General features: G+C 34.5%; 1 protein-coding gene across 1 annotated transcript in view; it reads right to left on the bottom strand.

Moving 5' to 3' along the window:
• Positions 1-5,841: 5,841 nt before the first annotated feature.
• The window catches only part of RSRC1 (arginine and serine rich coiled-coil 1), a 245,061-nt gene continuing 236,942 nt past the window's right edge, over positions 5,842-13,960 (bottom strand). Inside the window, exon 7 of the mRNA XM_040481127.1 lies at positions 5,842-5,955. Coding sequence (XP_040337061.1) covers positions 5,890-5,955 — 66 coding nt within the window. The 3' untranslated portion in view covers positions 5,842-5,889. The remainder of the gene's footprint in view (positions 5,956-13,960) is intronic.

The following is a 13,960-nucleotide window of genomic DNA, read 5'->3' as shown; positions in this document are numbered from 1 at the left end:
CTATTAAAAGTAAAATATTAAAAAGATTTTAGAGAACAACGTGTCTTATAACCAGGTTGTAAGAAGTGTCATCTTTTCATACTGATAAAAAATATTTACATTTTGGAAAAAAATTCTCTCCTCTAAATTCTTCTTCAGACCTACAAACACGTATGGCATAAGATGCTACTGTGTTTTTGCAGAAAACCCAAATAATGTTTGGACTGCCACTAACATGTCAAACACCAGTGAGAGCAAAAGAGACAAGTCTTATCTTCCTTCTTTCTCCTCTGTGATAATCATGTTTCATTATCTTTTCTGTCATGCACTATCTTAAAGTTTAAGATTAAAAAGTCAGATTATTGGCCAATATCTTCTACTTTAGAAGCCAGGTAATTTCTTGTGTATTTATTTTAAATCCATCAAGCTGGTTAAAATGAACATAGCAGCATTAAAAGGTTTACTTTTCAGTTACTTCCAGATTATTTGTTTCTTCACAATGACCTGTTCACCAATGATTAACAGCTGGAATCTTATTTGGCATAGTACCACTCCCTACAGGTGCTGTTAAAACTGTTGGAAAAGACTTATAAATTTTAGATCTGGTTCCTGGTCTTCATCATGTTCATTATTTCACTGGAAAAGTAAATTCAACGCTTATGAAATAATTAAATATTAGTATCAGCCATATGTAAGTAAATATCAGCATAAATGGTATGCACAAACAAGGACAGAAAGATTTCAAAAAAGAAGAGAAAGATTATGTGCTGGAATGGTCACAAAACTCATGTGGAAATTTTGAGATTCGTTTTGAAGTGCTCAGAGGTAGAAGAGGAAAGAGGAAGTCATTTCCAGAAGAGAAAAAAAATCATGAGCAAGGATTCATAGGTAGAAAAGAATGAGTAACTCAAAGAATAATGAGAAGAAGTTCAGAAATGAATTCTAATAAATACAGAAAAATCTGTGGCTCCACCATACAGAAAGAACCTTGGAACCTTAAACACAGAAGTGTAAAATTGATTTTTTAAGCCACTGAGGGCCAGTGACTAATTTTGAGCAAAGTAATATCATCACCAAATGGTGGCTGAGAAAGAATCATTTAGCAGTGGTAATCACAAAAAACAATGTGGAAATAAACATTTCCTGGTGGCTACCATTTGCCAGGCTCCGAACTAGGTGCTTCACGTATCATATTTATCTTCAAAAAAACCCTACAAGGTAGTTATTATCCTCCCCCTTTACAAGTGAGTAAATTATGGTACAGAAGTCCCCAAAACTAAATACTTTCAAATAGGCAACTTAAATGTGTGACAAGGTTTAGTTGAAACAATAGGGGACTATACTCATATATTGCTGAGGAACACGTAATATCCTTCAGACACTGTGGAAAAGTTTGGTGGTTTCTCAAAAAGTTACACATAGAATTCCCAATGTACACTCCTAGGTATATAACACCCCAAATTACAAACAGGTACTCAAGCAAGTACATGTATATGCATGTTCATAGCAATATACTATTTACAACAGTCAAAAGGTGGAAGTAACACAAATTTCCATCAATACAAATGGATAAATAAATGGTGTACAATGGAGACAATGGAATATTATTCAGCCATAAAAAGGAATAAAATACTGACACATGCTACATTGTGGCTGTACCTCCAAAACATTATGCTAAGAAGCTGACACACGAGGCTATACAGTGTGTAAGTCCATTTATATATATCCAGAATAGATAAATCCACAGAAACAGAAGGCAGATTGGTGAATGCCAGGAGCAGGTGTCCAGGAGTGGAGAGAAACTGCTTCATAGGTAAGAGGTTTTACTTTGAAGTGTTGAGAATGTTTTGGAAGTAGAGAGAGGTGGTAGTTATACAGCCCTGTAAATGTATTTAATGCCACTGAATTGTTCACTTTAAACAATTGCAATTAATTTTAAATTAATTTTATGTGAATTTCACCTTAATAAATTACTTTTTTTTAAAAAATAGAGAACTATGGCAAACTAGAAAATACACACGTCTGTCATGTTCCATTTCTTTTTTTTAAACTATGTTTTGTAGAACCAATAAACATCAAACTGCTCACAGTCAAACTGCTCAAGGTAAGTAGTACGAGTAGGCTTAGAACTCTTCCACTATTCGCTACCATCTCTGGAGAAGAGAACTGAAGAGACCATTGGGAAGTTAGGGATTAACCTCTGGCTGGTAACTTTGGCATCTAGACTAAGGAGATGGCAGTGGGAAAGATAATAAAGGGATACATATAAAAAATGTTTCAAAATAAGATCATTCATTCTAGGTGAATAATTGCCTAGTAAGAAGTCAAAGGTAAAAATTTCAAAGTTTTGTATCTTAATAAGTGAGAGAATGGTAAAAGCATTTTTTAAAAGGAAAGGAAGAAAGCAAAGGGTTAATAGGATTGACTCAATATCACAGGGTAAGCCATTAGCTGAGGTTATAACTTAAAGATTGAATCTTACAAATTTATACAATTCTGCAATCTTCTGTGTCCTACTGCCATTCGAAAACGACAAAAAAGCAATCTTAGATAAAACCTTAACTTCACATCACCTCTGAACTAAACATTAAACAACAGACACGAAAGTTGGTTTTAACTGCAATTTAGTAATAGACATGAGAAACGATTCTATCTAAATCTGAAGTTTAGCATAACAAAGTACAAATATATGGTTTAATGTATAAAAATATGGTCGTAACAAATACAATAAAATCTGTGACTTCAAATTCATGTTTGGTATAAACCAAACATGCATGATACCTTACATTTTGCTTAAATATTATTTTTACTCATACATATGTCTTTCAAAATCATACCACTAATAATTGTTGCCAAATGTTCTAAACATATTTTAATTCCAAACCAATAACATTATTAACATTCACTCATAAATCAATGACAATGCAATGGTTACATATTGCATTTTCTGGGACCTATAGTTAGAATAAAGGACTAAGCACAGCAGGATTTCTTTACAGACGAACCTTATCTACCAGACTATAGTAATTATAAAGCTGAAATGAATCCTGTCTCAAGAATCTAACATACAGCCTTAAGTCTTTTCTTGTACTCGATTTTATGGCCCCAAAGTCAAGGATGTTTTCCCTGAGAACTCAAGTAAACTTCAATGTGACAAAATGGGTGCTCCCAGCCCTTCCTGTCCGGGAACCTCACTCTTAGGACTAGGCTGGATTTTAACTGCAAGACTTCCGGAATGAGCTCAAGTTGGTCTTATTCCCCCTTCCTTTATTTTATTTATTTGCTTGCTTTGTAAGTAATACAGTGAACACCTTAAATTCTTCACTGAAGGAAATCTAGAACTTTGATAGTAAGTTCTAGATTTGCTTATATGCTCCTCTCCTATCCATCTATCTACTTCCCCTCTTCAAGGCCACAAGTTCTCATTAAAAGCAATACTGGATGTTTCTCAAAGGGGTATAATATGTTATATCATATTATAACACAATATATTCATAGAATTGGCATCAAAAGGCCAAGTCTGGTTAAAATATTTACTTAATCAGTGGAAACATAAAGTAGCACAGTCCTTTTATAAAACAATTTAGCAAAAATGCATAAAAAGCCAGTCTAAATATTAATACCCTCTAACCTTATAAACTCATTTCTATAGTAATCAATCCCAAGAAACCTATCTAAAATATATAAAACACAATTTGTAACAGGATGTGTACCACAGTGTTACTGATAAGAGGGAAACGCTGGGGACAACACGTTATTAAGTACAGAAGAAAATTATTAAGTAAATAATGCTACATCTAGCTAATGCATTGCTTATCCAGACTAATGTAGGTTTTTTAAATTTGTAAATTGTCATAATATTTTTAATGTTTCTCAAATTCACACAACCTAACTCTTTATCGAAAATAGAATTTAGAAAGTTAAATTAAAATATGTGGGGTGACAGCTGGGACCAATATAAGTAAGTTCAACACTATGAAGTTTGGACCCTAAGATCTGTTTTATAATAGGCTTCAAAATCCTATTAAAAGATAAAGATAACTGTATAAAACTATGAAATGAAATTCTTTATAGTTGTATTAATGGAAACAAATATTTTCTGAACTAAGCACCATAAATATTGTCTTTAAAGCAAAAGTTTGTCCATACTCAAATTATGAACTGGCAGTAATTTTTCAAAGCAAAATGCTACTAAAGAATTAAAGAATCAATGTATATTATGTAAATGATAGAGAATATTAACTAGCTTAATCTTACAGCATATTTGAGTCAAAATATGAAAAACCAGATAGCAAGCAAAATTATAATACTATGTAGAAACTGTAATTTCCACATAAAGATAAAATGAGTAAGATTAATACATAAAATATAAATGACTTAAAATTAAAAAAATTATTTTAATGTTTATTTATTTTTGAGAGGGGAGACAGAGTGAGAGCAGGGGAGGGGCAGAGAGAGAGAGGGACAGACTCCAAAGCAGGCTCCAGGCTCTGAGCTGTCAGCACAGAGCCCCAGGTGGGGCATGAACCCACAAACTGTGAGATCATGACCTGAACCAAAGTCAGCTGCTTAACCAACTGAGTCACCCAGGCTCCCCTCCCTCCATTTTTTTTTTAATGTTTATTTATTTTTGAGAGAGACAGAGTGTGAGCAAGAGAGGGGCAAAGAGAGGGGGAGACACAGAATCCAAAGCAGGCTCCAGGCTCAGAGCTGTCAGCACAGAGCCTGACGTGGGGCTTGAACCCATGAACTGTGAGATTATGACCTGGGCTGAAGTCGGATGCTTAACTGACTGAGCCACCCAGGTGTCCCTGAATGACTTTTAAAGTAATATGGAGAGTTATAAAGACTCACAAATATTATTAAGTTTTATCCTTTTATTATAAGTTACTTCTATTAGTGATTTAAGAAGCTAGTATATCATGTGTTCCCAATCTTTAGACTGTAGACACTCTGGGGCTAATGCAAGAAATCCTTGAATCAATATGCACATATGTATTTTCTCAATCAATGAATACTAAAAATACAACTACTATCATTTGGTAGTCTGAAATTACTTTTATGTTAAAATAGAATTCTCATTTTCCAATTGGAAATTATACACTCTTTACAGATCTTTAAAAAGTAAATAATTATAACAAATATGTACTACTTTGGTTATATCATTCTAATCCTACCTCATGCTTACTCTTGACAACTTGTTTAAGTATGTTACATACATTTTGAAAAGCACGTTAAGATTCAAAATAATATCAGTACTTAGAAAAGATAACATTAATCTTTTACATTTTTTAAGAAGGTAAAATAGTTAATGTCTACATGAATCTGAGGATTATGTATAAAATCAAAGTCAAAGCATTATTGTATCATTGAAAAATAAGACATACAGTATTTTAACACTAGATGGTATCCAGAACAGTTCATCGAGTTAGTCCAATGGAACTGGAGAAATTACTAAATTATACTTATCTTGTTTTCCTCAACAATGAAAACCTTGATCTAAAACTCCCACTTTGTACAAAAGTTAAACCAAAACAGATCATAGTCTTAAATGTAAAAGTATAAAACTTTTAGAAGAAAACACAGGAGGATGTTTTGTGATGTGGGGCTAGGTGAAGAATTCTTAAACATGCCACCAAAAGCACAGTCCACAGAAGACAAAAATCAATAAACTGAACTGCCTCAAAACTGAAACTAAAATTAAAGTCAATTTTATAAGTAAAAATATAAAGAATGACCTTTTAGCATTATACTCTATACAGCAGTCGATACTTCATATAAAATATGGCCATACATATAACCCAGATTTCACAAATTTGTGAGGACATATGAAAACAGGTGTTTTTTTCTTTGACCCACCTGTAAGCACGTCAGTATTTATTTCATACGTTTTCATTTAAATAAAGTTAATCATGAGCACTTACCAGCAGCTTCAAGAACCAGCTGTAGTCTGGCTTTGGCCTGTTCGGCTGGTGGCTAAAAGTCAACCATAAAAGACATTTACAGGTCAGTTTTAATATATGGAGCTTTAAATTAATGTATTACTATGCAAACATCAGAAAATTTAGAAGACCTTATCATAACAGATATTAATATCCATCCAACATCTTAATAAAACTCCATCACAGCAGCTCTACCAATCTACTCTCTCACTGTAGTAATTGAATCACACTTTTCATTAACATGATGGAAGAATGAATTTCTTTCTTTCTTTTTTTTTTTTTTTTTTATAACAAAAAAGGTTTTTTTTATAACCAAAAAAAAAATGGAAAAATATAAAAAAACACCATAAAAAACAAAACAACAAAAGAAAAAATAAATAAAATTTAAAAAAGCAAAAAAACCACTAATTTTTTAAAAAAAATATTAACAAGCTCTTTTTTTTTTTTTTTTTTTTGCATATGGAAACATGCAAAGTGACCTATCGGAATTTAAGTAACAACTTGATATTTCAGGCAAGTCATATCCAAAAACCAAATTTTTTTCTGCTTTCCTATTTGAAAGGGGCAACTGTGATGATGATGTGATTTACAAGCTTTCAATTCCTACCAAATGTCCTCAAGTTGTTTTCTCAATGGACTTTCATTCAACACAGTTGATAATGTTGAAATTAACCTTACTTGCCTACCAGTGACCTTATTTTGAGATTTTCAGATTAATGTGTTGATGGTATCTAAGATAACATGGGTTGTAGCAGGTTATGAGTTATGAATTTTCATGAAGGACCTGTTAAAAACTTTTGTTAAGTTTAGTTATTTATTTTGAGAGAGAGAGAGAGAGAGAAAGAGAGAGAGAGAGAGAGAAAGAGAGAGGATGAGCAGGGGAGGGGCAGAGAGAGAATCCCAAGCAGGCTCTGTGCTGTCAGCATGGAGCCCAATGCGGGGCTGGAACCCACGAACCATGAGATCATGACCTGAGCTGAATCAAGAGTCAAACACTTAATCAAATGAACCATCCAGGCACTCCATAAAACCTTTTTAACACTTGAGACTATACTTCACCATATATTTATAAAGATGTCAGCAAGTGACTAAATATAAATAACCTCATATATATATATGATACCATCATTTGAGAATTAACATTTTATAAGATATATTTTTAAATTTCTCTGTGAAAAAATGGTTTGAATGAAAAGACTTACATAATTGGATATAGAAAGAAGATGTCTAAGAATTGTTAACCATTTGAATGGTGCCTCTGAATAAACTGTAAGAAACAAGATGGAAGAGTAGTAGATAAAACAGGAGGAAAGACAGGTAGAGTCTTTCATATCCTAGAACAAGGGGTAACAAACTATGGCCCTAGACCAGTGACCTGGTTTTTTATAAATAAATTTTACTGGAACACAGACATGCCCATTTGTTTACATACTGTCTATAGGTGCTTTTGTGCTTAGTACACCAATAGCAAAGTCAATTTTTTTGTGACAGAAAACTTCTGGTCAGCAAAGCCTAAAATACTTACTATCTGGACCTTTAAGGAAAAGATTGCAGACCTTACCATAGAAAGAGAGACTTAGGAGAATCTAAAACAGTGGTGTGAGGAGATGACATCTGTACTTCGATAAGTCATTCTAGCAATAACTTGATGATGAATTGAAAGGAAGGTGACTGGGGGTGAGGAGCGCAGTCAGGAAGGAATTAAAGAATGCCAGGTGACAGACGATGAGGGCCTGAGGTGGAGCAGTGGTGGTGAGGCTGGACAGGAAGAACTAGATTTCAGAAATAATTAACTAGTAACATGAAAGGACTGACTGAATAGGAGAGAAGGAGGAGGTGACAAAAACAGTACTTTATGTCATATGTTAGTAGAGAAAATGTACGTATGGGAGCTTTATGAAGTTACAAAATGTTGAAAATATGTAACATCAAGTTAAACTATCATAGCAAAATATCAACAGAATGTGTGATATCTACTGAATATAATCTAAGAGTTATAAACTAAACTGCCGATGGGGGCCAAGCAGTTAATACAAATATTTATGACGATGAGAGGCAAAAGACATTTGGCCTCAGTCATCAGAGAGTTCTGTGAGGGTGCAGAACAGTGGAGCACATGGCCTAGCGAAAGGAAGCGGCTAATAATCAGCACCTACTCACTGCTGTCATACAGAAATGCAACCCAAAGCTACGAAATTTCTTGATTTTTCATGAGACTTTAAGTTCCCATAAAGACCAATACTGTGTGGAACAAAGAATACTTCTAAAAGCCAGGTTCAATCCCAAAACAGTTTGTGACCTCTGCCATCTACTTAATACACATAGTAGAAACGTGACACTCTGTGCAATATAACATAACTAGAATGGCATGAAGGAAATGATATTCTGACTAGCAGGTCCCAAGCAAGCTAAGAATTATGAAGCACACATTTCAGAGTGTCCTAGGAAGCAGTGTCCTTTGATAGAAAAATGTTAGGCACTTTATGGTGAAGATATTTCATGGGGAAGTTTCATGTATTTCACAAGGGAAGATTATTTTTAACAATTAAGAAATATTTAAGACACAGAAAAATACACAGAATGATGAATACCCACATCTAAGAAAAAAATTAATATTGTTGTAGTCTCCTACCATACAAACCCCCCTCCATGGCGGCTCCCTCCCTCCTCCATTTATAACCTCTGTCTTGAAAATATGGTAATTACCATTCCTAAAGAAAGATGATTGATGTTTCTGATAAAAACACCTGTTAAGACATATTTATATTTTCATTAATTTCTCTAACAATCTATAATATAGGATTCATATTCAAAGATAAAGAAAACCAGTTTAGTAACTTGCCTCTACTATACATGACAGATTGAAATTAAGACCTTCTGACTCCAAATTTCAGGATCCTTCTAACTAAATCACTAGGACAGTCATGAAGTCAAAGCAATTAATTCCACAGATATAAAAGCAAAAGAATGAATTTTTAATTCTGTTCAAAAGAAAAATCTGTCCAAAATAATACATTTGTCCCAGCAGATGGAATACGAGGACATTCTAAATACATTTGCCTATACAAATGTAACTTGCAAAATCTTATTTGTGAAATACAGGGATCATCTTCAACTGTGGGGAGAAATACATTGTTGGATTCATCAGACTTTTGAAATTTGTATTTTATAAATATTTTTATTCTTATAAATATTAAATATTAGGTATCGTCATACTAACTGGTTTAGAATGAAAATACCTTTATGGGCTTGGGTTCCAAAATTTCTAGTGCTTTACTTATTTTAGAGTATATTACAGTTCAGGGATTAGTGTGAATTCCATCTAAAATTGTTTTTATTTCGGGGTGCCTGGGTGGCGCAGTCGGTTAAGCGTCCGACTTCAGCCAGGTCACGATCTCGCGGTCCGTGAGTTTGAGCCCCGCGTCGGGCTCTGGGCTGATGGCTCAGAGCCTGGAGCCTGTTTCCGATTCTGTGTCTCCCTCTCTCTCTGCCCCTTGCCCGTTCATGCTCTGTCTCTCTCTGTCCCAAAAATAAATTAAAAAAACGTTGAAAAAAAATAAAATGAAATTGGTTTTATTTTATTGATTTTTTATTCAGATTTTATTCAGAACCAGAAATCAAATCTTACTCAATAAGCAATAATATAACACCAAATAGAAATGCATGTAATATAGCAATTCTGCAATATAAGAATTGTAAATGAGGGCATAATTAAGAACACAGTTTCACAATTATATTGTGTGAAACAAACTTTTGGATAAAAAATTGTATTCCATTAAAAAATAGTATTCCATTAAAAATAATATTCCTCACATCAAATTTAGTAGTGCGTAATTAGATAAACAAATATTACCAAAACTGAATTATGGAGAATATAACTGTTGTCCCCTCAAAAAATTTTAGCATTAACATTAACAGAACAGTAAGAACAGTATGAACTTATGCTTCTTTTTTAAAGGTATATTAAAGTTAAAACATTATTATGGTATTATATCACAAAAAATAAATTAGTAGGTATTGTACCATAATTTTAGCTTACTTAAAGAAAACTGTACTTCTGCTAGAAATTCTTATATAGGGCTTAAAATTCTAAATTAGTAGTGGTCTTTTGGATGCCTAGGTGGCTCAGTTGGTTGAATGTCCAACTTCAGCTCACAGTGCATGAATTCAAGTCCCACATGGGCTCACTGCTGTCAGCGTGGAGCCTGCTTTGAATCCTCTGTCCCCCTCTCTGTCTCATGCTCTCTCTCAAAAATAAACAAAAACATTTAAAAAAAAATAGTGGTCTTTCAGTGGGGGAGAAGGGTTTGGTAGTCTTTCTGTTGCCATGAATTCTCCAGAACTACTCTGCTCACTTCCCTCCCCTTGATAGCCACATATACTTACTTACTCCATTTAGTTACTACTCCTAGTTTTATAGAAGACTACTTTCTTAAGATGAAACAAATGCTCCTGAAACTGAAAGCTAAGTCAGTCACTTGATGGCTGTGGAGGTGACTATCTTCAATGTCTAGACTTTTTCCCTTGACTTTGGACTTACTCGTATTTAGTCCAATCCCCTGAGTTCCTTAAAGACACCATGTCTAGAATCTCAAGATAGTGCCAAAACTAGCATTCCAAACCAGCACAATCTTTTGAGCCATGAATATACATATATATAAAACAAGAAGCAGAGAAGCAAGCCTATCCTTACATAAACCAGTTTATACACTAAACTATTTAAACTCTTTGTTCACCCTTCACATTTCCATTCATATTCAGCTCACTGAACCCCTGGCCACCACTATGGAAATTCTGGGGGCTGATGAAGCAAAGGGCCATTCCAGCTGCCAACAACACTTTTGGGTGCTGTTAAGAACAGGGAAGTAAAAAGTCTGAAAGAAACACTGTGGCTGAACTAAGAGAGAACTCAAACTTGGAAAATAAATTAAACTAGCAACATTATGCAAAATCAAAATTAAGGCTGGATTATACGGTTTTCAGCTATCTCTCTCATTTTAAATCATCATATGCTCTTTTTATATAAAAAATAACCAGAGAGCAAATTCTGGAAAGATGGTAAATAGGTGTTTACTCTTTAAGAAATTACCAAACTGTGGGGCGCCTGGGTGGCTCAGTTGGTTGAGTGTCCGACTTCAGCTCAGGTCATGATCTTGCAGTCCCTGGGTTTGAGCCCCATGTTGGGCTCTATGCTGACGGTTCAGAGCCTGGAGCCTGCTACAATTTCTGTGTGTGTGTGTGTATGTCTCTCTCTCTCTGCACACCTCCCAACCCAGCTTGTGCTCTGTCTCGGTCTAAAAACTAAACATTAAAAAAAATTAAAAGAAAAAAAATTACCAAACTGTTTCCAAAGTGGTTTTATATTCCCACAAGCAGAGTTCTAGCTGCTCTCCATCCTTGTCATGACATAGTACAGTCAGCCTTTTTTTTTTTTTTTTAATTTTTTTTTCAACATTTATTTATTTTGGGGACAGGGAGAGACAGAGCATGAACGGGGGAGGGGCAGAGAGAGAGGGAGACACAGAATTGGAAACAGGCTCCAGGCTCTGAGCCATCAGCCCAGAGCCTGACGCGGGGCTCGAACCCACGGAGCGCGAGATCGTGACCTGGCTGAAGTCGGACGCTCAACCGACTGCGCCACCCAGGCGCCCCAGTCAGCCTTTTTAATTTCAAAATTCTAATAGTGGTTTTAAGCTTACTGTGGTTTTAATCTATGTTTCCGTAATGATTAATGGTGTTGAACGTCTTTTCATGTGTTCGTTATCCTTATTTTTCCTTGGAAAAATGGATGTTCAAAATGCCAATTTTTCGTTGGATTGTTTTCTTATTATTGAATTTTCAGAGTTCTTAATTATAATGAAAATCATTTTTCATACATGAGGCTTACACATCATCTATACATACATGCATGTGCATGCATATACACACTAAATTACATATATATATTTATTTTCAGAATAAAGCTCCCACTCTCATTGAGTGGCTTATTTGTTCATCATCTTAAGAGTATCTTTCAAAGAAGCAGAAGTTCTTAATTTTCATGAAGTCCGACTCATTAATTTCTTCTTTTATGAATCATGCTTTTGCGGTATTGTATCTAAGAAATCTTTACCTAACCCCAATTCATAAAGTTCTGTCCTGAGCTTATACCTAGAAGTTTTACAGTTAACTTAATTTGTATATAAGTGCAACACTGAAAAACATTAAAAAAATTTTTTGATATATTGTCGTGCAATAGTTTCAGCACCATTTGTGGAAAAGACCATCATTTTCCATGCAATCATCTTGTGCCTCTGTTAACAATCAACTGGATGTATATATATATCTGTCTACTTTTAGACTCTCTATTCTGTCCCACTGATCTGTCAGTCTTAATACCAATACCACCCTGTGGTATTACTATAGTTTTACATTAGCTCTTGATTACTATAGTTTTGTATTAGCTCTTGAAATCAGGTAGAATAAATTCTCCAAACTTTTTCTTCATTTTCAAAGTAGTTTTGGCTCCTCTAGCTCTTTTGCATCCCCTATTTTATTTTATTTATTTATTTTTTGCATCCCCTATTTTAGAATAAGCTTATCTTATTCTAAAAAATAAGCATCCTAGGATTTTGCATGGGATTGCACTGAATCTACATGTCAATTTGGAAGAAAGGACATCTTAACAGTACTACTTATTTAACAATACTACCTTTTAGTCTGGTATATTCTTTTCCATCATTTTTGCTTCTTGGGGTTTAAATCTCAAATGTGTGTGCGTGCATGTGTGTGTGTATGTGTTTAATAGGCAGTACATAGTTGGTCTTGCTTTTTTTATGCAATCTGAAAAACTCTGCCTTTCAAGTGGCATGTTTAGACCAATTTACACTTAATGTGATTATTAATCTACCACATGCTATTTGTTCTCTATTTGTCCCATCTGTTGTTTGCTCCTTTTTTCTTCTTTTTATGCCTTCTCTTAGAGCATTTTTATAATTCCGTTTAATATTATTTGTTGGCTTATTAGCTATAACTTTTTGTGTTATTTTGGTTGTTGCTTTAGAGTTTATAATATACATCTTTAATTTATCACCCTCTGTCTTCATTATATTACTTCATATATACTATAAACACCTTACAGGGGCACCTGGGTGCTCAGTTAAGCGTCTGACTTCGGCTCAGGTCATGATCTCATGGTCCATGAGCTCGAGCCCCGCATTGGGCTCTGTGCTGTCAGTTCAGAGCCTGAAGCTTGCCTAGGATTCTGGGTCTCCCTCTCTCTCTGCCCCTCCCCCTGCCCCACTCACACTCTCTCACTCTCTCTCAAAAAAATGAATAAACGTTAAAAAAAATAAAGAAAAAAAACCACCTTACAATAAGATACTCTCATTTATCCCCTTCCAGCCTCTGTATTATTACTGTCATTGCTGTCATATATTGTTATAAACTCCATAATGCACTGTGTTGTTTATGCTTTAAATGCTTATCTTTTAAAGAGTTATATTTATTCACGTAATCACCATTTCCAGTGCTTTCTTTTATGTCAACCCAGTATCTGAAAAGATTTCCTTTGCCATTTCTTGTAGTATAGGAGTTTTGGTGATAAATTCCTTCCAGTTTTGTCTGTCTTAAAAACACAAAACTTCATTTTGGCCTTCACCTATGAAAGATACTCTAGTAGGGAGAATTCTAGGTTTATAAAATTTTTCTACCATTATTAAAAAAAATTTTTTTTTCTAACGTTTATTTATTATTGAGAGACAGAGAGAGACAGAGCATGAGCAGGGGTGGAGCAGAGAGAGAAGGAGACACAGAATCAGAAGCAGGCTCCAAGCTCTGAGCTGTCAGCACAGAGCCCGACACAGAGCTGGAACTCATAAACCAGGAGATCATGACCAGAGCTGAAGTAGGACGCTTATCCGACTGAGCCACCCAGGCGCCCCTTTTCTACCATTATTTTAAAATTGTTCCTTTACTGTCTTGTACTTTACATTGTCTCTCATGAGAAATATACTTTCATAGCTATCTCTGTTCCTCATACATAATGAGTATCTTTTTCT

This window comes from Herpailurus yagouaroundi, unplaced genomic scaffold (genome assembly GCF_014898765.1).
Source record: "Herpailurus yagouaroundi ecotype Mexico unplaced genomic scaffold, PumYag 159, whole genome shotgun sequence".
Lineage (NCBI taxonomy): Eukaryota > Metazoa > Chordata > Mammalia > Carnivora > Felidae > Herpailurus > Herpailurus yagouaroundi.
This window is presented reverse-complemented; position numbering and strand designations above follow the sequence as displayed.